This window comes from Lytechinus variegatus, chromosome 17 (assembly GCF_018143015.1).
Source record: "Lytechinus variegatus isolate NC3 chromosome 17, Lvar_3.0, whole genome shotgun sequence".
NCBI classification, from domain to species: domain Eukaryota; kingdom Metazoa; phylum Echinodermata; class Echinoidea; order Temnopleuroida; family Toxopneustidae; genus Lytechinus; species Lytechinus variegatus.
Window position 1 is genome coordinate 22,364,086 of NC_054756.1, and position 24,472 is coordinate 22,388,557.

At 37.5% G+C, this 24,472-nt stretch overlaps 2 protein-coding genes across 2 annotated transcripts in view; one reads left to right on the top strand and one right to left on the bottom strand.

Moving 5' to 3' along the window:
- Nucleotides 1–8,491: 8,491 nt before the first annotated feature.
- Nucleotides 8,492–22,948, bottom strand: LOC121431338 (enoyl-[acyl-carrier-protein] reductase, mitochondrial-like). The gene is made up of 8 exons (XM_041628875.1): nt 22,694–22,948; nt 17,144–17,241; nt 14,986–15,117; nt 14,312–14,455; nt 12,628–12,830; nt 11,945–12,018; nt 10,846–10,979; nt 8,492–8,894 (listed from the first exon to the last, which is right to left on the bottom strand). Exons 1-8 carry the CDS (start codon nt 22,864–22,866, stop codon nt 8,728–8,730), a joined length of 1,125 nt encoding a protein of 374 aa, XP_041484809.1. The 5' UTR covers nt 22,867–22,948; the 3' UTR covers nt 8,492–8,727.
- Nucleotides 22,949–22,966: 18 nt separating this feature from the next.
- LOC121431337 (DNA primase large subunit-like) overlaps nt 22,967–24,472 on the top strand; it is a 37,975-nt gene continuing 36,469 nt past the window's right edge. The window contains exon 1 of the mRNA XM_041628874.1: nt 22,967–23,213. Within this exon, the coding sequence (XP_041484808.1) occupies nt 23,060–23,213 (154 nt within the window). The 5' untranslated portion in view covers nt 22,967–23,059. The remainder of the gene's footprint in view (nt 23,214–24,472) is intronic.

Genomic DNA, 24,472 nt, shown 5'->3' on the forward strand with positions numbered 1-24,472 from the left:
AATTTGAAATTCATGCATTTTATATTACATAACACATGGGGCAGCTGCTCGTTTATGACGTCACAAATCCAAAACTTTGAACTCTAATAACTTTCTTATTCTTTAACGGATTTTCTTCAAACCTTCACCGATATTTTTTACTATTTTTTCTGCTATTTTTACAACAAAGTTTTCTTCAGGGTGAACTTCCCCTTTAAGTGACTTGGAATTGGCTACTGAATGATATTCTCTAAGAAATATATGGAATTATGAAGAAATACAATGATTAAAAAAACACCACATATACATGTATGGGATGTTTTTACTCATATTTATATGTTTTTCTAAGTACAAGCTCCATGCCTGAAGCGTTCCCTTAAAAAACAAAAACAAAACCATACAAAAGAGAGTTGAAATCCAAGCAATCTCAAGTGAGGTTTCCCCTTTGGAATTTTTCCTGATTGAAAAAGGAAACAGAACCAGTCCATAAAGAGTATCTGCCTATTTAAGAACACCTTTTCTCTTCTCCTCTGGCTTGTCTTTGCATAAACGTTTCACTTTTAATCATTGTATTATCTACACAATATGATTACCTCTTTTTAATGAGTGACTGACAAATGAGATTGAAGCTTCTATTCAATCGTTCACAGTGCTGATTTTAGTGTTGCGTTGCATATTATAACAAAAATGTTTTAGAGTTATTATCACACATTACTAGAGGTTTAGTAAGTTAGTATCATTTTAAAAACCATGTTCAGATTCTGATTGATTACTGTGGTGGATTTTGAAGGAAGGTCTTGCCATGAATTTCTTTCTAACAACTCAAAGGTAAAAATGTGCAAATATATTATGATTATGTTAAATGGAGAAAATTGGCATTGTTGCCTAGTTGATTGTAAATATATTATACGTTTAACTCTTTCAATATTTCTTACTGATGGTTTTATACTTGTTGAATGTATTTCCTTCTGTTTGGGTTTTTGACAAGGTGTTTGTTCTGTTTCTCTGGTTTGTTTTTCTTGGTTTCTTTCAACTTTGGGTGTGCTGGGGCCTGTTGCAGAAAGAGTTGCGTTTAAACGCAAGTCAAAAAATCAAACGCAAGTCCCAAATGCGCGCTGTTGATTGGTTGAAAATCAAGTTGCGCATGATTTTTAGAGTTGCAATCGATTGCAACTCTTTATGCAACAGGCCCCTGATCATATGTGCAATATCATTTCTCAAGAGATCTTTACACGTGCTAATACACCCAAACTATGTGGGTATATATCTGTTACTATGGTGGTGTTTAGGTTGCACAAACTAAAGGGAAAAAATCACTTGTACAAGTACTATTACAAATTCAGGTGACTTTTATGAAACTAATGCTTGCCTATGGCATGGGTCCACTTGGAATTTACCTTACATATACTGTTCTGGCAATTTTGAATATTTTATCAGGCACATACAACCATGTTATGTTGTTATGGATGTCACAAACCATGGTGTAAATTGTAAAAAGACCAATTGTACTTGGTAAATCTGTCTTAGGCCGTGTTTATGCTTCCACTTTTCAGGCCAGAATCAGCGTTTCCAAACGTGATTAGTCCAAAACACGGTTGCGTCCATGCTTACTTTCATTTAAACGCTGTTTCAAAACGCCGATCGTAAACTCACAAAAAGGTGCGTTTGTAAACGTCGTTTGACCAGAATCAGGCTTTCTGGGGAAGTATAAACAGAATGATCGTAAACGTGTTTAAATGACGTCATTTGGTACATGCTTCCGGTCAGATGAAAATCCGCGGGCAAATATAGTCGTATTGCTTCATGTTATCTCCACGTAATAACAACAATCGGGAAAAAAACTCGAAGAAAGGCGCGCCCAATTTGACCTCGCTTTACGATGCGAAGCCAGCTGGAGATCATGATTTGCTCTGAAAATTTAAGCATAAACAGCACTCCCAGAACCACGTTTACGATCGGCGTTTTGAATCGACGTTTGAAATCGCTGATTCTGTCCTCGCAATGGAAGCATAAACACACCCTAAACAAACACAAATTTCAAACAATGGCCACTGATTCACTTTGGGGGTGACCTCAGTAGTAATGACAATTGACCGGTGCCTGTTAAGTGCAGAATCAATCAAAACTGCTGTATGCCCTTTACATATAGAGCTCTCCAATTTTACACAACATAAATAAGATTGGCTGCCTTTTTAATGAATCCACTGTTGTACTGGACCGTATATGGGGGTTGCTGACTGTTTCACAATATCGGACCTCAAGATTCAAAGCTAGCTTCACCCCCCCACAACTGGGCATTGTGTTGTGCGCCTGTAATTCAAGCTATGTGGGGAAGTTACAAATTGATACAGAGGTTCGAGCCCTGATCACGTCTTTCGCATGGTGACATTAAAGGTCGGTCCCAGACGTAAATAATCATATCTGATTGATAAACGTCTGACAAAAATCAAATACACACACACACACCCCCTTTTTTAAACAAATCTATTTCTGTGCAAGATTTAAGCATCTTCACTAGAACGAAGACTGTAACATGGCTGGAATGGTAATTTCAGTACACCGAGGTATTCGGGTGCCAATTCACAGTATGTCTACACTTAACAATAGTGTAACCTTGTAAGAAATTCTTAGAATGGGGCCATCAAAATATTTACAGAAGGTACCTACAACCAAGTTTTCGAAAACAAAAACTCTGCTAAAATTGGACTGTGTTTTTTAAGGTTGAGAGATGCGCATTTCAAATGATGTTTTGAAAGTACTTTGAGTAATTTATGTTAGTATATATCTTCTTTTTTTTAATAAAAGAAGTAATGTCACAAAAGTACTATTAGAAGAAGCAAGAAGTGTTTCAGCATAACAATGGCCTTGCTTGCTGACTGTGGAGTGATTATTGTACAGATTTTCATCAAGAATGTGTCTACAAATTTTCTACTTTTTAATAACAAAATAGTTGCATGTAATCACGGACAAAGTTTAATATCGTTCAGTGTTTGCGTTTTGTCTTCGAATTTGCTTGTTACGACAAGTCTGTAGGATTATGATTGGTTCACGTGTTATCTGGTAGTTTGCTAAATACACCCAAGCATTTTCAATGTTTTTAAGTTGGAAAGTTAATTTCTATATTTGAAATATGTAATTTAACAACTCTTTTATGTTTGTAGATTTATATGCATACTCGGTGTGCTATGTCATTTATTTATTACCTCAAAGCATCAGCAATTTATATTAATGTGCTTGTAATGTATTTTTGATAAAGGAATTTGAGGGATATGAAAGAAAATGAATGTCAACTATGAAATTATGAAATATTTTGTTTCATCCACATAATCCAATCCATAATCCAATCTCTTAAGAGCTACTAATCTTCAAATCAATTCGGTGGATTCGCAATCAGTTACAGCGGAAAGGCCCAAATTTGCAATGCCTCATGGGAAAAAGTCACCATAGGTTACATGTGCTAGTGCACGCATGCCAATATTCTGCGCTAGCCGACGCAGCTCGGACGGCTCGCTTAAAAGTATGGTGTTTAGGGTCTAGGAGGTGGCCAGAGAGAAATTTGCTGCATAATTTCTTTACAAATTTTAGACCGTTTTTGGTGAATTCTTGCCTTAAGGTTTTCATTTTTGAAGCATCACAGTCACTGACACTAGCACTGTGCGCTGCCAAAGTTAGATATTGACCGGTCTGCTTCAACAGATAGATGGTGCACTGTTTTGCGAATCCACCAATTCCAACTTCATTGTCCCATTTCAAAACACTTGTTATTTTCACAAACTTACCATAACGGTCTTTTGTACAAGCCACTGAAATTATGTTATTTGATTAGCTAGTTCATCATAGAATTCGGTGTCTGTTACGACAACAAGTCTTTATGAAACAAGGTCCTTGTCTTGTATATTCTATATCATGATCTCTAGGGCCCGGTCTCACAAAGGTTGGCGAACAATACAATTCCATTGCAACTCAAAGTTAATCTTGTCTCTGTTTGTGTACTAAGGGATACAAGTTGCAACCGGTTCCATGACCTTTGCTCCTGCGACAATTGCTCTGATGATAAATCTGCATTACAGGCCAAGCATAAAATCTAACCTCCAACACTAATTATAAATAATCATTATCTTCCCATCATTCTGAACCAAAAACCTGTAATCCTAACTCTAACCCTATGCCCACTGAGATATTACGGACTGGAGCAAATGTGGTAGGAGCATATGCTGTGTCATCGTTGCAACCAAACCAAGAAGTGTGATCCATCTGAATAAGCCAGTTCGTAGTTCCTTTCTGCGTATGATCAAAAGATTCTACGCATGATCAGAGGAAGGTCATTTGTACTAAAGTGACATGGTGGTTTAAAATCTAATGAGATATGCACCAACTTTCATGACTTGATTATTCATACATTCTTTTGAACTGTGGTTTTCATTTACATCCACAAAAAACAACAATGCGTCCATGAACGACTTGTATTTCAGTTTGCCAAGTACATTGTGCAACATGCTATGATATGCATTCAATGTAGGAATGCAACAAATAGGGGGCCTACCTTCATAAAGTGTTCAATGGTGTGCTATTCTAGTCACCTGGTCTATTCAATTTCTTCATCCTGCTATGTTAGGCAAGCTTACGTAATATCTTGCTTTGAAATCTGCCTATCATAATGAAAGAAATGAAAGGTCATTTGACCAAAATTGTCCATGAGGTAACTACGAACTGGTCTATTGACCACAACTCCTTATGAAACCACTGACCCATTGTAAAATAAATCAATTTTAAAGTGATTTGAAAAAAATATATATCGCAAATACTGAAAGCATACATGTGATTGGTTGAAAATGATGTTGTCTTTGGCTGGAACTGTTTTGCAAATGGATTTCTAGCCTGATAATCAGAGTAATTTTGACATATGAACTCTATTTCATCAGCACATTTTCTTTTTATCAGATGGCTTGCATTTTGAAATTTCGGCAAAAACGTGCACTCTCTAATCCATGTGTTTCATTTTTATTTTTGTGTGGTTTGGGTTTCACTGTTTCAGATGAAACTATCTATTTTTGCCATTTTTTTTAACCCAAGAGTAAGATGGGTTGATAACATGATTTAAAAACATGTGAAACCCGGCAGTTGCGTGTTAACTGCAAGAAGTATTTCCTTTTATCTCATTTCCTTCTTTTCGAAGCTGTTGACATCATGTTGGTGCAATATCATGTTTTATCATTTATAGTTTAGCAATTTTTTTTCTGAAATCTATAAAAAAAAGTATTTTAGTTTATTTAAGATTATTGACAGAATCAGTATCAGCTAGTTACGTTGTCTTGCCGAAAAAGACAAAGGCACTTGTCTTTTCATCAGTTATAGCTATTATGGAAGATATATGTGCTTTGGTTTGATATTGGATGATTAGATGCATTATTTTTCAAGACTATATTGAGTCTGTTCAGTTCACACACTGTATGATAAGTTCACATAAATGTGGTTTTTGGATGTTCATATTTTGTGTTGGGTTTGCAATATTACCTAGGTTTTCTTTCTGTTGCATTGATCATATTGAGTTAAACAATTTTCTGTTGATTTCTGTTTGGCGTTTTCTCTAAACAATCTCTTTTTACAGGGTCTGTGTACATGATTTCTTTCGTATTACATTTTCGGTTCTATTATGTGTATGTTGAATAACAGTCCTAGTTTTACTTGGGGAGTATTTACAAATTATGATTATTAATAGCAATTGAGAATTATCATAATTCACTGTAGAATTTGCATTTGCATTGCACAGTATTAGAGAAAATTGTATAGATAATAATTTCACACAAAGAGATCCATGGTGGACTCAATGTAAGATTGAATCAATGAAGAGAAATAAGGACAAGTTTATATACCTTGCACACAGTAAGCTTGTTTCTAATACAGTTTTAGCCTTTAATGATAAATATCAATAACTGTTAACATTTGTTTGTATACAAATCTCATTGTACATTTTATCTTTCAAAGATTTTGTTTGTTCACTTGCTATAAAACAGTTCGTAGTTCCTTTCTGCGCATGATCAAAAGATTCTACGCATGATCAGAAGAAGGTCATTTGTACTAAAGTGACATGGTGGTTTAAAATCTAATGAGATAAGCACCAACTTTGATGTCTTGATTATTCATATATTCTTTTGAATTGTCGTTTTCATTTACATCCACAAAAAACAACAATGCTTCCACAAACGACTGGTATTTCAGTTTGTCAAGTACATTGTGCAACATGCTAAGATATGCATTCAAAGTAGGAATGCAACAAATACCTTCATTAAGTGTTCATTGGTGTGATATTCTAGTCACCTGGTCTATTCAATTTCTTCATCCTGCTATGTAAGGCAAGCTTACGTAATATCTTGCTTTGAAATCTGCCTATCATGATGAAAGAAATGAAAGGTCATTTGACCAAAATTGCCCATGAAGTAACTACGAACTGGTCTATTTATATGTGGTAAAAGAGTAAGCTATCGTAATGAGAGGGATTTTCATAGAGATATATCTTGACCATATTGTTCGAGTTTTTTAGCCTGTCAATTTTGACATGTTTTAGATATTTCCAAATGTTAGGGATTTTCTTACTCTTTATGGCTCCATTTCTGAGCATCTTTTTGTCAGACTTATTTATTTTGCACTTTGTCAACTGATAGACAAAAAATACACAAAAATAATGCACAAATTTCAGTTTCAGAGAGTGTTATTTATAGGTCTTTCGTAGTGATTGAAGCATCTCTTGTACCAAAAGTTGGAGCCGTGTCTTTCATGCAGCAAACCACAAAAGATTCTTTTCATCACCAATCCTCACACTTCATCAATGACAAAACAATGGTGAATGCAGGAAAACCACTGTTAAAAGATGCATGGCTCCTTTTTTGCCAGAAATTTTGAGGGGGGCAGACCCCGAAGTATGGGGGCAAATTGTCTAAGCCGCTGTGAGCGCAAGCAAGAAAACTGACCTTTTCAATCCAAAAATTCAATTTTGTGATAGATTTGGCACAATATTTAGAAAACAATATAAGATTTCTCCATTTGCTCCATTCCCTTTAATTATCTTTCTTCTTTGGGGGTATTAATTTTTGTTAAGGGGAGGGGGGGTCAATTGCCCCACCCAAGGCACCCCCCCCCTCGCCATCTGTATGAAAACGAGACCCTTCATAGGAAGACTACTGCTAAAAGACATGACACATACTTTTGGTATTAGAGGTGTATAAGACCCAGATGCCCGTATTCTGAAATCTTATTTAATTGAAACTCTGTTCCAAAGTTGTGGTGAACCTATGGGTGGCCAAACCTGACACAACCCCCCCCCAACAGAAGAGTTTAATTCAATCAGCACATTTGGCACTCAATTCATTAAAAGCCCAGTCACAATGTTCCATGCAAGCTTTGTGTGAGACTCGCAGGTTAGTATTTTTCATGCTACCCGCAGATCACCCGCATTGACAGTGTCTCACACGTACCTGACACGCAGTGAGATGTACACAAAGAAAAGTTGTGAACATGCTCAAATCTTTTGTGCGGATGAGTTGCGGAAGATTGCCTGCAACTCACCCACAATGCTTGTATGGAAGGTTGTGACAGGACCTTTAATGACCTACTGCCTTGGGATGAAAACGAACAAGCTTTCTCTCACCAAGGGAGCATGGGAAAATAACAAAGTAAACATAAATGCAGAGTGCAACAATAGTTTCAAAATTTTTGGCTTCCCTCAATTTCAGCCAAGGCAAGAATTAAACCAGACTTTAGAATACAGGCTGGAAGGATTTTAGGTGGTCCTGCCTACTTTCATTTTGAATGAAATCATCTACATTTTTGTATGTGGTCGTGAACCCCGTTGCATAAATGTTACCATTTTGGTAACTTTGCCTTGCGATGGTAACTTGCATGGAATCCTTGATTCTGATTGGCAGTTGATTTTCGTTACCGTGCAAGTTACCATCGAATCGTAACGGGGGCATGAATCCTTTAAGATTTAAGACTGAAAATTTGCAAGAGGTGTAAGAAACTTCTGAGTGGTGTTTCCTAATGAGCTGAGTATGACTACAAGTTATGCTTATTTTTCATGCCAACCCATGTCAAGGGAGCATGCCCGTCTTACGAAGAGTTGCGACTGATCCGATCAATCTCAACTGTATGGAAATCCATTAATGTCATATATTTTTCTACAGGACATTAGCACAATATCCTTTGTCAACAAAGAGAAACGCACTGCATTTCAAGTAAACGGTGAACGTATGAATAGCCTTATACATGTACATATCTAGAAGGTATTATGAATAAACTTAGATGTTGACATTGCTGCTAATCCACAGTTGTGGTTGATCGCAGCAATCGCAGTTCTTTGAAAGACGGGGCCTTGACCAATGAGGTGATTCGATGCAGCTAGGAATTTCAGTGAGATCTTTGATGTGAAACACCCCTTATTGGATGCATACTGCAAGGAATACATGTACATGTACACATATGTTAGCAAGTAGCAAGACAAGTACTATAATTTCCCCTCAAACATTTTCATTCTCCTATACCTATACAGAGAAATATACAAGCTAATTCATTCTCTGCACTTTTCATCATATAGTTATCTCAATAGGTAATAAGACCAACTAAAGAGACTGTGCACACGCCGTGTCAATCAATTTGCTCTCACTTTAAGACCATCGGCGAGAGATCATGAACAGGAAACAGGTCTCTATAGTTCAAAAGTTCAAAGGTCACCTCATAGGAGTCAAAGATTCATCACGATCCGAATGTTAGAATTTGCTTTTCCGTGCTATATTCACCCAGCGCCTTCTCTAGGGCACTGCGATAGTCCTCGATATCGACCAGCCTATGTTGGGGCGCCCTCAGTTGCCCCGATCCACCCCATCTGCAGAGCTGTTCAAACATCTGTCTGGCTTCCTCGCCTGTTTGAATTGATATTGTGAAGAAAATGGATGAGGAAATTACCAACAAACAAAAAATGGTATCACAATATTTTCTTGTGTATTTCAGTGTTTTAGAAATTTCAAATGCACTTCTTTAATTTTTCACCTTTCTTTAGTTTGTTTCCAATGGAAATTGTTGGCAATATTTTTCGGATCATAACATCATGAAATTAATTGATTTTAATCACTAAAAGTAAAAGTAAAGCTACAACTATGAATATCTGGTTAGAAACAGAATTTGCACTGGATTCGCACATGAAATCCCATTTTGGAGCAATTGTGGGTCTTGCGTGCACTTACATGATAATAATACGTGGTTTCTGAAAATTGTACCAATTTGGTCTCAAAGTTGTGTGAGACTTGAAGAAAAAGTAATAAAAAAGGATGCTGCACAAACCATTATTATTGCAGATTTCTTGCAAAGAACTGATATTATAAGATTTAAAGGGCATACAAACTATCAGCCCTTCATAGCCCCATCCTAAGTGTTAAAATACTCACATCTGACCAGGTTCATTAACCATAATGCCCTCTTGAATTGTAACACACTAACTCACTACTTACTGTCATGATTATGTTACAAAATAACAAAATAGGTTCCTTTCCTCTCCTTAAAATATCTAAGCTTATATGCACAAATAGAATTACAGGATAATCTATCACTCTACACTGTATACTACTAACGTGTGGCGCATTGTGGCCCAGTCGATTAGTCTTTGGACTTTGAAACAGAGGGTCGTGGGTTTGAATCCCAGCCACGATGTAACTTCCTTCGGCGAGAAATTTATCCACATTGTGCTGCAATCGAGCCAGGTGAGGTAAATGGGTACCTGGCAGGAATTTATTCCTTGAAATCCAACGAGCTGTAAAAGGCTGCGGGGCTAAAGCCAGGGTAATATAAAGCGCATAGGGATGCATTTGGCAGTGATATGCGCTATATAAGCATGCTGGTATTGTTATCATTATTATTAATGATTTATCTCAAAATGTATAAGACTAGCCATTTTACAACACAGTCATTGAGAGACGTCACACAGTGTTTGTCAGTTTGCTCCCCCATCAAAGCAAGCACGTAAAAATTCCCACAGGGCTCTGTCTTTCATACAAAGAGTTGCAATTGATCCAATCAACCACAATTATGGCAAGCAAGCAAAGTCAACGTCTAAAAAGCATGTTTTCTCAAAATATTTTCCAGATATGATGGATATTCATACAATCCTTGTTTGCTGGAAAATTCAGTGTGATTATTTTTGTGTCCAATGGACATTGCGCTAATTTCCTGTAAAAAAATATGACATTGATGGATTTCCATATACATGTAGTTGAGGCTGACAGAATCAATCATAACTATTTGTGGGACGGGGCCAAGTAATGCCAATAGGGGGGGGGGGGCAGTCAAATATATTGCTGTACACACGTGTGACCCCAAAAACGTGTTTAAAGGGGTGTTTTTTCAGTTTTGGACGTGTGCACTTGTTAAGGGTATCGAAAACACTGATTTTGAAAAATAAGGTTGGTTTTGAAAGACTGGTCAATGGTCACTCGCGGGGTCAAACATATTTAGGGTATGTTTTTTTCCCCAGGGCTTTTTCCTCCTCGTTTCTGAAAAGTGTTCAGTTTCTTCCTGATTGTGGTAAGTAACCCTAACTGCACTGGGGGGATATGCAATATCCCTGAATATAGTTTTGTCTATATTCAAACATATTGTTAGCAAGAAGACAAAACTTGTTTAGGGGTCATATTCTGGCGACAACTTGTTTAGGGGCCAAAATGTGTTAATGAAGCTGGCGAAAAACTTGTTTAGGGGTTATTTTGCACAGAGAGAAAAACCCGTTTAGGGGTGTTTGGGAATAATTTGGCCACGCATGTGTAAAGTAATACATTTGACTGCCCCCCCCCCCATGATCAGCGTTGCCTATAGCTGACTTACTTCCTGCATGATGCTGGTGCCATCTGCTCATCCAGAAACCTTTGAACTTGAGATCATTGAAGATGAGGGAACCAGTCGGGACCATAACAGGCTGCTTCGACATTCCACCATAGGTAACAATAGTGCCAGCATCCCTGTTAAAGATTTAATAGTGAAAGTAAACATAGATTTCATGAGATCGTATGTAAACTGACATCCAAGCTTAGTCGTCAAGAAATCATCATGGATCTAGATCCTATACAGTTACATAAGCTGAACTTTGTGAAATCTACACTAAAAAAAACACACACATAAGCACAAGTGGGAGAGTATTGTTGTTGCTTGAAAAAAGTCCGGACATTCTTTATCACTCGATCGCAATATCTGTCAAAAATAACACTTTCATCTGATCAATGTGACCAAAAAGCTCAAGAATATACATGTATATGTCAAAATAATCCCCATATGGTAACTTTTTTCCAATTTCTGGGACTTTTTTCAAAGTGTTGACATTTTCTCTATATGCACTGAAAAACAAATGGAGTGTTAGGGCCCAGTGGATTACAGTCTCCAATCCTTAAAAACAGTCATGGTTCAAATCTCAGCCATGGCTTAATTTCCTTTAGCAAGCAAATGATCCACATTGCGCTGCACTCAAACCCTTGCAGCAGTGAGATAAATGGCTACCTGGCAGCAGTGGACTAAGCAGGATTTTTGAAAGGGGAGCGGGGGTTTCAAGCTGAGTCAAATGTTAACACCCCCCAAAAAAATCTTTTCTACAAATTGTAGGTCGTTTCAGACCCCCAGAAAATTTGACGGGAAAATAAAAATGTTTAGTTTTTTCGTACCCAAAAAGAAATTATAGGCAAAAAAAAAAAAAAAAATGGGGGGGGTGGGTATAAAAAAATTGAAGGGGGTTTAAACACCTGTAACCACCCCCCTGCGTACACCACTGCTTGGCAGAAATTAATTCCTCAAAATGCTTGACCGGGTGATTCAAGGGTATTTATGCTACATTTATTGTAGATCAGTGCTTGTAGATTTGTGATAAAGAGGTATTAGGTGCTATACAAGCAAGTACAATTATCATTATTATTATTTCTCAAACTATATGACTTACTGGATTTGCTTGACAAGTGCTATGATGCTCTTTCCTCCAACAGCATTCAAGGCTAGTTTAGGTTTTGGCAAGTCCTGGCATGAAACAGGGAAAGAAAACAATTTCCAAAATTGGTGTAGAATACCATGACATAAAAATCATATCACAAATAAACACAAGTGACAGAAGATCATCTAAGGTATATTCAGAATAACTCCATCACCAGAATACATGTTTATGACAATTTATGAATTATGAGAATTTGTCCCGGCCTTAAAATACCCAATAGTTATTTTCTGCATTCACACTGACCCAAAGCATACCCTTTCGGGATGAGTTCCCGAGGTTATGAGCATGCGAAGTATGGTCTGATCGGCAGGCAAGTCACGAGCAGGCTATGGCGCCAACACCCAACCACCCGATGGGGTGAGAAACTTCTTGTTATTTGCTTTCACTAACTTTTCATCCATTCATAATGGAAAACAAATAAATTACAAGATAAGATGAGCCAAGAGTTTATTACACTCATCAACCCCAAGCTGGGAGTATAAGAGTCTCAACAAGAACATATTGAATTCTTGTATGAAATAAAATGAGTATATTTCCACCAATGAATATGTGTCTAAAATTAATGTATTTACAATAATAAATACAAATGCTTGCAATGTGAAAATAATTATATCCTACGTGAAAGCACCCCCTACCTTAAGCAGAGTTGATGCGCTTTTTCGAAGATCGCCCTCTGTTGTCACAACGGTCGCTCCAAGGTCATGAAGGTAGTCTGTGAGTTCAGTCAGGTTGGGTCTATCTCTCACAATGTTGATTGTCTTTAAGCCCCTGGCTGCTGCAATCTGTATGACGGCCTGTCCTGCACCACTGTTAGCTGCATTCTGGATTACGGTATCACCTAGAGTGGGGGGGGAAGGGTTAAAGAAAAGAGGGGGAAAAAGATGAAAGAAAAGTATGAACTTGAGAGGACAGAGTCGAAATGCCAGGTGTGGTAAGGATCTCAAAATGAGTCTGTACAGAATTCAATAAAAATGGCCACCCATTGGCCGGTATTCTGAAGTCAGGTTTAACTTAGACCATGGTCTAACTCAGTGCTAAAATTATGGGAAGCCAAAGGTGTCAACATTTTTATTAAGCTGTATGTTTTTTTCATATTTACTGTGCTCTTTCCTGATTCTTCAATGGTGAAGATAATAATCCATTATACTTTCTAGAAATTATGAATGATTTGAAAGCCAAATGAGATGAAATATGATATACCTACTGTTAGTGATTTCTGTAACAATTGGCTATACATACTTAAAGGTATTGTTTAACTTTGTGAGCAGCCGATTTAAAAAATTCTCAAACCAAGATGAAACATGTATACAAGTGCATGTATTAGAACTAATAAACCCTGAAAACAACCATTATTGAGAATAAATAGCTAAAACTACAAGGCAAACCCCGATTTTGTAAATAGGCGTCTTATAGACACCCAAATAGTACACATAAGTGTATGGGATGAAATTAAGATGGTGTTTCCGGTTACTTTATATTTCACTTTTTGAAGCACTAAATAATCATTTTCGAACGCAATTTTTTCTGGGCTTCATTTTTGGAACATATCACAGACACAGGTGACAAGTGTGACCTTCAGATTTCTTAAAAGTCAAACCAATGTTAACCAATCACTTTAAACCACAACTTTAAACCTGACTTTAAGTTAAATCTTTATATATGAAAGATATAGATGTGCCAAAGGATACTGGAAGAAATTGTGTAATCGCCGAAAAGAATTTGTAACAAAATAAACATGGCATTCCAGCTAGATGTTGGGTCCTTTTCCCAATAATTTTTCATTCTATTTGTTCCCTTCCCTCCCTCCCTCCCTCCCTCCCTTCCTTCCTTCCTTCCTTCCTTCCTTCCTCCCTCCCTCCCTCCCTCCCTTCCTTCTCTATCTATCTATCTATCTTTCTATCATACTTTTCTTCTTTCTATCATTCCCCCTTTTTTCACATCACTAATTTTCTATTCAGAGCACAAAAGACTTAAATGGTAATTTGCATTATTATCAGTATTCACTTGCCATAATGGCAAAGTTATGACAGTTGCATTAAAGTCCTTTATGAAATTTATAGTCCAATGAGGTACATATGACTTTACTACATACACAATACCTAGCAATTATACACTGCTTACCATTTGAATTGGGTGAATTGCAAATGGCCAATGGAAGAGAAATCTCATGTACATATATTTTTTTCTAAAACTACCAGTGATAAGACTGCACTTAACCCTAATTAGACTTGGATATTTCAGAGGCTGGAAAAGCTGAGGGGCTTAAAGCCAAAGGGCCTCCAAAATCTTGGTTGATGTTCGAGCAATCGTAACACTCACCTTCTCTCAAATTCTCAAAATCGGCCAGCATTCTGTAAGCCGTACATGCATTGACTTTAACGGTCGCTGCAACGAGCGGGGGCGTGTCTTTGGGGACCACCATCACTTGACTGGCTGGGCAGACGAGATGGGAACACCAAGTACCTGTTTGAACGGGAATACAAATTCATTTCATATGGGCCATGTATTTAATACACAAATGATACAATTTATTGTAAAATCATTTTAGCACAGAGTTACGATCAAATGTATTAAATTAGATGCTTTTGTTGTAATCTTTATGATATATAACTGGTAGATCAATTAAAAGTGTTACCCCAGAAATAATCAATACCTAAACATCATAGGGAAGATAGAAATGTCTATTGTTCTCCAGTAGCGTAATGAGCCAATTATATTGAGGGAAGTACACATGCCGTATGGCATATGGGGCCAATTTTCCAAATAGCTATGAGCAAAATTTTTAATGCAATGAGACCAGTAGCATACACAGGATTGTTGAAAGGGGGGGGGGGTTCAAGCTGAATGAAATGTTGACAACCCCCTCCAAAAAGAGGTCTTCTCCACCAAAAAAAGGGTCTTAAAAAAAATGTAAGGGGGGGGGTTGAACCCCTGTAACCACCCCCTGCATACGCTACTGAATGAAATAGATTTTGACATTTTGGGATTCTGACCTGTCACACTGGCTGGAAATATGACTCTCTCTCCTGGTAACAACTGCTTGACATTGCTGCCAACTTCTTGGATCTCTCCTACACCTTCAAATCCTGCAACAGCTGGGAAGTCAGGCTTGATAGGATAGATACCTGTGAAAAGATTCAACAGAAGTAATCTTTTAAATTAGCATATTTCCTATTTTAATCAAGTCTTGCAGTGGCCGATTGCACGAAAGGGTCTTTCCAAGGACCGTCTTTCGTGTCGCCCATCTTTTATGATCCGCTATAAGCGGGGTGTTTCTGAAATTTATGATAAAGAATAAGATTTGTTAGCTTGCTTTTAAATCAAATTTTATACAATTTCATGATATATCATATCATTGTATAAACAAATATTCTGTTAATTTTAAAGGACGAATGAAATATGTTTGGAGATGATTTATTTAAAATGCGTATCACATGGCGCATCACAAAAGATGGGCGACACGAAAGACGGTCCTTGCAAAGACCCTTTCGTGCAATCGGCCCCATGTTTCCAAGCAGATATGAACCAATAGCGCCATCTCAAGTCCTCAACAATTCATACCTGGCCAGTTTCTTGAGCCATTATACAAGTGTAGTCTAGTAATATAGACCCACTTGAATAATAACATGCTAATTGACTACTCAATACACTTATACCGCAATAATCATGTTACCAAGTAGCAAAACAGTTACTTTTCCTCTCAAAACATTTTAGTTTCTCTATACAAATATAATTATAGGTCAATTCATTCTCTGTAGTATTAGTATATATCTGGAAAAGTATATTTTAAGACTATGTTTTCATAACACGGTCAATGAGAGACCACACACAGTTCCCTCCCCCTTTATGGCTTTATGAAATGAGATCAAACTAATCAAGGTTGGACAGAATGGAAAATACTGGTGGTGAATATCATAGTCCTACTTAAATTGCCTTAATAATTTTGGAGTAAAATTGGAAATGAAGGGTAGAAAAATGTACTTGTCAAATTTTGTCATTTATTGCCCGGGTTTTGCATATTTGAGCACTTCCTGTACATCTTAAGGGTTTATTTCCAATTCGTCTAATAATGCAAATTTGTCCAATTGCCAACTCGTCTACTATTATTTGGTCTACCATCAGTTCGTCCACTCACCACATGGTCTACTTTCATTTAGTCTAATTCCATTCTGTCTAATAACCAGTTGGTCCAATAGCCATTTAGTTCTATACCATTCGGTATAATTGGACCAAGTGTTGAATTGTACAAAATGAATGACAATTAAATGGATATTGAACCAACTGGTTATGAGACGAAATGGTCATAGAAAAAATGGTGATTAGACAAAGTGATAATTGGACTAAATGGACCAAATGGTTGTTAGACAAAATTTGGATGGACAGAATGGCATTAGACTATCAATAGGAAACCATGTGGTGAGTGGACGAGTTGGCAGTGGACAAAATGGCAATTTACCCATCTCAAGTACTTGCCAGCATTAACAAGCTTTTCCTAGTATTTCACATCTGGGCAGCAATGCCTTGATTTCTTTGTGAATCGCCAATCCTGAGCTTAATTGCAAAATTTTACACACTTAACATGACAGAGAAATAGTAATAAGTAATAACAATAATAATATTCCGCATTAATATACATGTAGCCAGTGGCGGACCATGACCTCGAGGAGACAAAGCATGGGGGGGGCACGGCATTGTTCACAAACAATGCAGTGCCCCCCCAATGCTTTCTCCTCCGGGTCACGGTCCGCTACTGCATGTAGCGCTTAACACATCGGAACGACGTCTCTAAGCGCTTTACAGATTATTACCCCGGTCATCGGATCCTTGCATGCCAGCTTACAATGTATGCATCTTCTCCACTCCCTGGGATGCATTCCAACAAGAGTTTCAAGACTCAATTGCTAGGCATTACGCATACTACATAGGCTTTCGCATCCTACCGGGTTCTCATCTAACACATGGTTGGAGAGTGACAAATTGTAGATAAACGCCTTGCCAAAGGACGCTAGGCCATGGTGAGATTCGAACACATGACTCTCTGGTTACAAGAGGAGAGTCGGAACTGCTACACTACGGCGCTTCCACAATGTTATAATGGGTTTTAGGTGTATCAATGATCGGGTGTATCAACTTAGCATCAGTTGCTCTCACCTTGTATGGAGTTGATATCTGCAGGATTTATTGGAGATGCTATCATCTTGATTAGAACAGAGTCATCATGAACCTCTGGAACAGAGTTCTTCACCAACCTAGATGCAGAATAATCATTTAAAAAGCAAAATTTCTTAATGTGGAGAAAACATTAAGGGTGTCTAAGAATGTCTGAAAGAAAGTGGGGATATATCCGGGCTGCATGAAGACCTACCTAAAGCTCACCTGCAGAGAGTTTCATCCACCCGTTTGGACAAAACTTTACTCATGATGCATCTGTGACCGACCTTTAACGTCACCATCCAAAAGATGTGACCAGGGCTCGAACCTCTGCACCAATTTGTAACTTCCCCACATAGCTTGGATTACACGCCACAACGCCCAGTTCTGGTATTTGTCTTGATAGCCTCTATCAAGACAAATTGGCAATTTTGTTTTGTCTCTAGGCCCTAGAAAAACATGTTCAAAGAATAAAAAAGTCCAAATTGAAGTACTAATTTTTTTGCTAATCTATATATCATGTGTCATATTTTTAGGAAAGACTTCCATATGTCCCCTCCACTAATTAAAAAAAAGTACTTCCCCAATACTCCCTTTTGTCTTTCTCTTTTTTCTTCTTTTTTTTCTTCTTACTTCCGGTGGGAACTTGGATTCGAACCTCTCGCTGCAGAACGAAGCATCTCCAGTCTGTCGCCTTACTCACTGAGCTAGCAGGAATTGTTGAAAGCCATGGGTTTCATAACAATTATCAACCGATATTACGACTAGTCTACTCTCCAAGAGTATTGGGTATTTATTTTTCTGACTAAATAAACCGATGCCATTGGGAATTACACACTCAAAGTTTTGACGGAATAAAGCCATGTATGTATCCGACTTTTCCTTCTTAAATCTCTTAGATATATGTTAGATAATTCCTGATAAACCTTCTCCATATTTTTTTCAATTTTAGTGGAGGGGACATATGAACATGATGAAGTCTTGCCTATTGTTATTATGATTATATCCAGAGAATCATTTACCTGCTCTCCTTTTCCCCTCTGTTTTTGCCTTTTGGCTTTGGCCTTTAGTTTCCTAAAGTTTGACTTTTGAGTCTTTTTTTTCTTAACTTACTATTTTTTTATTTGAATTTCTTATCATTTATTTATTTAATTTTCAAGCATATCGAGATATGCACAGGCAGGATACATGCCGAGTCAGAAGGTGGATTAAGCTATCAATTTTTTACTAAATAAACATTGAAGTCATTATTTCCCACTCCTAGTACCAATGAGGTCCAAACATTAACATGTATGGACCTCATAGGCGACATTACCCAAAAATATGGGTTAGACAATGCTGTTCTGATTTCCAACCCAAGACTTTGGTAAATGTACGCCTTAATACAAATTGGAGTTAAGTGATATGACTTTCATTTGGTGGGGAGACATTAAAAGTATTAAGTAGTTCAAATTAAAATAGATTATCATTAAACTTACATTTCAGGCCCTTTTTGTTGATTTTCGGTGAGCGTTCCACACAGCTGCGACGAGTGATCAACTCCGAAGTGATACGCGAACTGGTCAGCTGATCGGTCAGGTGATCGGTAGATTATCTTTTTGTCAGACGTTCATAATTTATGTAAAGCGTATCAATCTTCAGTATCTTGATTCCAAAGTATCAGTATTGCAGATAAATGTCATTATTGATTGGAATCAGTGGCGGATCGGGGGGGTGGGGGTGGGGGTGAGCATTTCTGCCCGATCCCCCTATTGAGATTTGTAGTAAATATTTTGGAATTAAATACGTTGTTCATACTAGTTATGCGACCCCTCCCTTATGATGATCACAGCATTATTTGTAATGGGGATATTTCGTTCATAATTATTCTTGTCTCTTCTTTCTCTTTTTAGCCTTTTTTTGCTTGTTAAAACCTTTTTTCCTTTTTTTTTTGGGGGGGGGCTCGCCAAATTTTACGTGGGTCAAAATTACCTTCATTTTTTTAGTGACAATCTTTTTTTCATTTGTCCAGTTCTACGCGAGACAAAATTACCTTCGATCATTATTATAGTTAAAAACTTTTTTTTATTTTTTATTTATTTATTTATTTTTTTTTTGGGGGGGGGAGGTTGCCAAATATCACGTGAACGTTTTTCAGCTTTTACTGTTTTATTCGACTTATAATCAAATATTAAATGGGGCTTACCACAGTTTTTTTTAAAGTCAATTCATAAGAATATTCCTCCTCGGGATTTGAGCTTTCTTTCATGAAATATCAATTTTTTTCATGATTACCAAAAATACTTAAAATTTTTTATCGGTGTATGCCTATAAAGCTTTAGCTCATGCGTTGCGCCTGCCATATTTTAATGCTGATCAACTTTATGCTTTTAATGAATTCCTAAAAACAATAAATTCTCAGATCATCAATTTTGTCGCAATCGAATAATTCAATTGCGTCTCTCTATCAGTTTTGAATATTCATAAAAAATATCAGCTCGTGCTTTTTGCTCATAATATTTTGATTAGTAAATTCTTCTCTTATATAATCGAGTCGGATAGATAGATAGATAACTAGAGAGAGAGAGTTGGGGGGGGGGTCCCTCAGCTACTTGTCCTCGCTTATTTGTTATTATTTGTTATTATGCTCATGTTGTGAGAGCTTTGTGTTTTCACATTTTTTTCTTTTTCAACCTTTTTATTGTCTCGGAGCTTCCCTCTATTTCTTTACACTATATAATGTAGTCCTTTTTACCTCATTGTTTCAATCATTGGCAGCGGAAGCCCCAAATTTTAGGAGGGGACAACCTAAAAAATTTTGACAAGCAAAAAAAAAAGGCTCTCAACCCAAACATTTTAGGGGGGACGTAGGAAAATAAATTGACAAGCAAAAAAAAAAAAAAAGGTCAACAACAAATTTAGGGGGAACGTCCCCGCTTCCGCCGCCTATGGTTTCAATTCTTTTTTTGTTCTCATTTCAATGAAAACATCATTATTAAACTGACGTAGAAGACTTTATTACGAAATTTTGACATTGTTTTGTTTCATTTGTTTGGCTTTCTTTTTTTCTTCTCCTCATCTTCTTTTTCTTCTTACTTTTTCCCTTTCCTTATTTTCTCTTCAGTATTTCATTCAGGTATCCGCCAATTTATACAACACCAAGCATATAGAGGCGGATAATCAGTGAGGGAGCATGACGGTGTGCCGCTCTAAAAAAAAGGAGGAATATTGGAAGAAAAAAAAAAGAAGAAGGGATGGGGAAAAAATAAAGAAAAAAAAAAGATGATGATGGCAATGACGATGATGAAAATTATCTTGGTGATGATGATGGTTGTGGTGACGGTTGTGGTGATGATGATGGTGATGCTAATGTCGTGGTGATGATGATGATGACGAGATGTAATTTTGTTATTTTGTCTTTGAAAAAATTAAGTAGTGCAAAGTTGAATTCATTTAAAGTTTATTATGAAAATAGCAGAAAAAAAATTGGTATGCGTTCGAGGAAAATCCATCCCCACCAATCTTTTTCAAAGGTAAGATTCTTTTTTTGCCCGGGGGGGGGGCCACTTCCATTCACGAGTGGATACCATGCGCGACCATGGGGTCTCGAAAAGCACCCTAAACACGTAATTTCCATATTCTGAAAATGCACCCCTTAACAAGTATTGGCGTGTGAAACCCTACCCTTAACAAGTATTGGAAACAAAACGATACTCTTGGCAAATATTCCCTGAAATGAACCCCTAAACAAGTACAGGAATGTTTTATTGTTACGGGTCCTTCGGTCGTCGGCTTTACCTTATTTGGTTTAGTACGACCCCACCTTCTACACCTCGCGCAAATCGGACTCTAAACACGAAGTGTTGGAGCAAAAAGGACATCCTTTATAAAACATTTTGATTTTGTTTTATCATCCCCGCAAATTAGACCCTAAACACGACGGTTTTCCTAGCGAATTAATAGATACCCTTTTTTCGTTATTTTTTGTGTTTTTGACACCCTTATCACGTTACGTAGGTAACGTGCCCTATCGTGAAAAGGACATCCTTTTACGTTTTTTTTTGGTCGCGCATGGTATCCACTCGTCAATGTAAGTGGCCCCCCCCCCCCCCGGGTTTTTTGTGACGGCGTAGGCCTTTGCAAGCAGCTATTATTATGGTAAAAAAGTAAATGAAATGTCAAGAAATACATGATAATGATTTTTATGGTACATTTTAGTAGGCCTATATCAATTCATACTTGTTATCAAAAAGAAAAAAGTGGGTCGTTACGGACCATTAAAAATGGGAAATTTGGGCATTTTATATTTAGGATAGAGCAACTGCTCGTTATAGACGTCACAATAAATCAAGCATTCTAAATTCTATCAACTCCATTTTTTGTCAAATAACACCTTCATCGATATTTTGAAATGATTTTTCTCATATTTTCATCATCTTTTTATCAGGGTGAAATTCCCCTTTAATTTACAAAACAGATTCGCAAACAATATCAAGAGTAGTGGGAGGCAAGGGTGGAAATCTAAGGTAGGGGACCAGGGGCTGGAAAACAGGCAAAAAACAAAACAAAAACAAACTAACAAAAAAAAAAAAAGGAAGGTTTATCACCCCCAAAAGAAGGTCGTCTCGTCCAAAATACATGTTTTACTTCGATTTAAATGATGTAGGCCTATTTCTTTCCATCATATATAAAAGAACAAAAATAGTAGGGGGGCTATTCCACGGTTACTCACGTTACATTTGGAGACACCTTGACTCATACTTGGAGCTGTAACTCCTTTATTATTGATAGGAACTAAACATCTCCATATCACAACAAAGTACACAGTCTGACTATCCTTTGTATAAAAACAAAACTTGGGAAATTCTATTATGCTCCTGGCAAATCTTTGGAATGTGTCGGTTACTCACGTTACAGATTTGTCCCAACCTGTGGAATTGCCCAGGGGGACATTTGATAATGTGCCCCTACTATTTTGGGTTAGGGGGAAGTGTCCCCCTGGGATTTGCGCCCATGTGGGTGGGGGGTGTTGCACCTCCTTTCGGAATCATTATTTTATGGAACAGTGTGAATAGTCGCTGTGATTTCGATCTCATACCTATAAAAAAAATAGAACAGAAGAACGCCTTGACCACAGGCCAAAATGCCTTACAATTTTTCCGTGGCATTAGCGACTCTCGTAAGGGGCGCTCCATTTATAAATAAAGTTGCATGTGTAGCTGTCTATGGCAACAGAATCTATCGCAGAATTGAAGCCAGAAGCGTGGGAATTTTCAAGAAAATTCAAGAAAAGAACCGGTGAGTACCGATTTAACAGTACTAATCTAATTAGTTACATGTATTGAATTATAAGAATATTCAATTTTCCGTGAAACAAAGCTTAGTTCTAAGCTAGGGCGGCCCAAATGCGCGTGAGTGGAGTCCCAGTTTCTTAACACGGGTAAGTATTGCGTTGTCGCCTAGAGTGTTATTTCCCACGTACTTAGGCCTAGATCCTCCAACTAACTTAGATTTCAGTGTGTGGGACTGGCCGGGGAGACAAAATAATGGTACAGGTGAACGTGAACTCACTTCAACACTTTTACCGGATCTCCGTATTTATCGTAAACCAATGATTTACAGGACGAAATCGATGAGAAGTATCTAAATTCTAAAACTGGTGCACGCGACGCTTGAAATCTTGAAATGTTCCCTGATTTCAAAATCCATCTCGCACATATCTTGAGGCTCATGGGCGCTGCCATCTTGGATTTGTGTTTGCGGAAGTGGAGAACACCCTCTCGCGGTTGATTTTGGCAAACGCGGGAAATTTAGTACGGGAAACTTTCGGCACATTACAATCTTTTTCGATAGATTCGAATTCACTGCGTGTGGCGCGGACCACTTTTAATATTTCTTTTTAAGACAAGAGGTATTTCATCCAGATTTATCATTAACATGGAATTCTCAGAGAACACCACGAAGAAGAGGATCAAGAAGGAGTCGTTCATTGACAAAACCAAAGAACCCCATTTGCTGTTTTATCGGATTCCACCAATTGAGAACATTTCCCTCAGTGAATTTGAGGATCTTGCCAAACGAAGACTGGCAGGTAAGTATGCATTGAGGACTCCATGATGATGTTTAAAAAAAAATATTTTGACATATACTTCTTCATCGGCATTATCGTGATATTGGGAACCACCGTTCACTTCATACAGCAGCGCTTTATTCAGTCACACGCACGGTTCCCTATTTCCACCTCCGTCTTTGTATGGCAGTGTATCCTATTGCCGGACACCTTTATTTCAGTGCTTTAAAAATGACAACTAGGCCTAGAGGAAATACAATGAAAAAAAATTATACCTTGCAATTCCAAATATTCTGAAAATTATGAATATGATGAAATTATTTTATATTTTCCAACCGTTTTCTTTGCACCGCACTTGCCACATACCCCTCCGCGAAAAACAATTATTTTCGTGCGTGACAAATTACATCATAATTCCGGACGCGCGACGGACGGGTAAAAATATTCTTGATTATAATGATGTAAGAAAGAGTTGGTGTGATTTTTTCATGATATATCATCTCATGAGTAAATTCTAAGTTTTTGTTTGCTTTCTTATATCGATTTTGAGCAGATCTTTGTAATAAATTGGTGTTTGCTAACTAATTTCATTTTTTAATTTTTTTTTGATTGCGTGTTCGATATGGCACTTTCCAGTATTAATGCTCGTTCATATCGTGACCCTCAGTTTACTTCTATCGATGCGCAGACGATCGTTGACGGCTCCAAAGACCGCTCTCTATCTACCTCGTGCACGGACGGCCGGGGTATATACCTGGAGAACTAGCCGTTGACGATCTGATCGATGGAGCGTACGAGATTGAAATTCGGCGAATCAGGCCCGAAATTACATGTAGGTCCGTATTGCCATCAGAAAATAGATCAATTGGGATCAATTGTTAATGCAAAACTATGTTATATGATATTTTAAGCATTTTCTGTCATTTTAGAGAAAAATAAGGTAAAAGTTGGATTTTTTCGCCTTGTTTTTGCAAACTTGTTCTTTGAATTGATTTGTGAAATTGAACCGCGGAAGTCTTACGGTACGAAATTGATTTCGTACGCAGTAATATGCGCGTCCGGAAATATGATAGTGTCCGGTAATACAATACGTGACTATACACAAGTGCGCATATACAACAAATCGACGAGTGGTTCCCGAAACCACGATCTGGCCTCTTCATCATCACTCATTCAATGAACAAGGTTTTGATATAACCACTTGTTCACTGCAACCATCCTGCCTGTGGGGAATCTACAGGTAGGACTATGGTATGCCAATGCTGTACATAGCACACACT

Coding starts and splice junctions, on each gene's coding strand:
- LOC121431338 (XM_041628875.1), bottom strand. CDS start 22,866: ATGGCAGCGCCCATGAGCCTCAAGATATGTGCGAGATGGATTTTGAAA. Junction 14,456..14,985: donor ATTTCCAGCCAGTGTGACAG/GTCAGAATCCCA, acceptor CCGTTCAAACAG/GTACTTGGTGTTCCCATCTC. Junction 10,980..11,944: donor GCACTTGTCAAGCAAATCCA/GTAAGTCATATA, acceptor AATCTTTAACAG/GGATGCTGGCACTATTGTTA.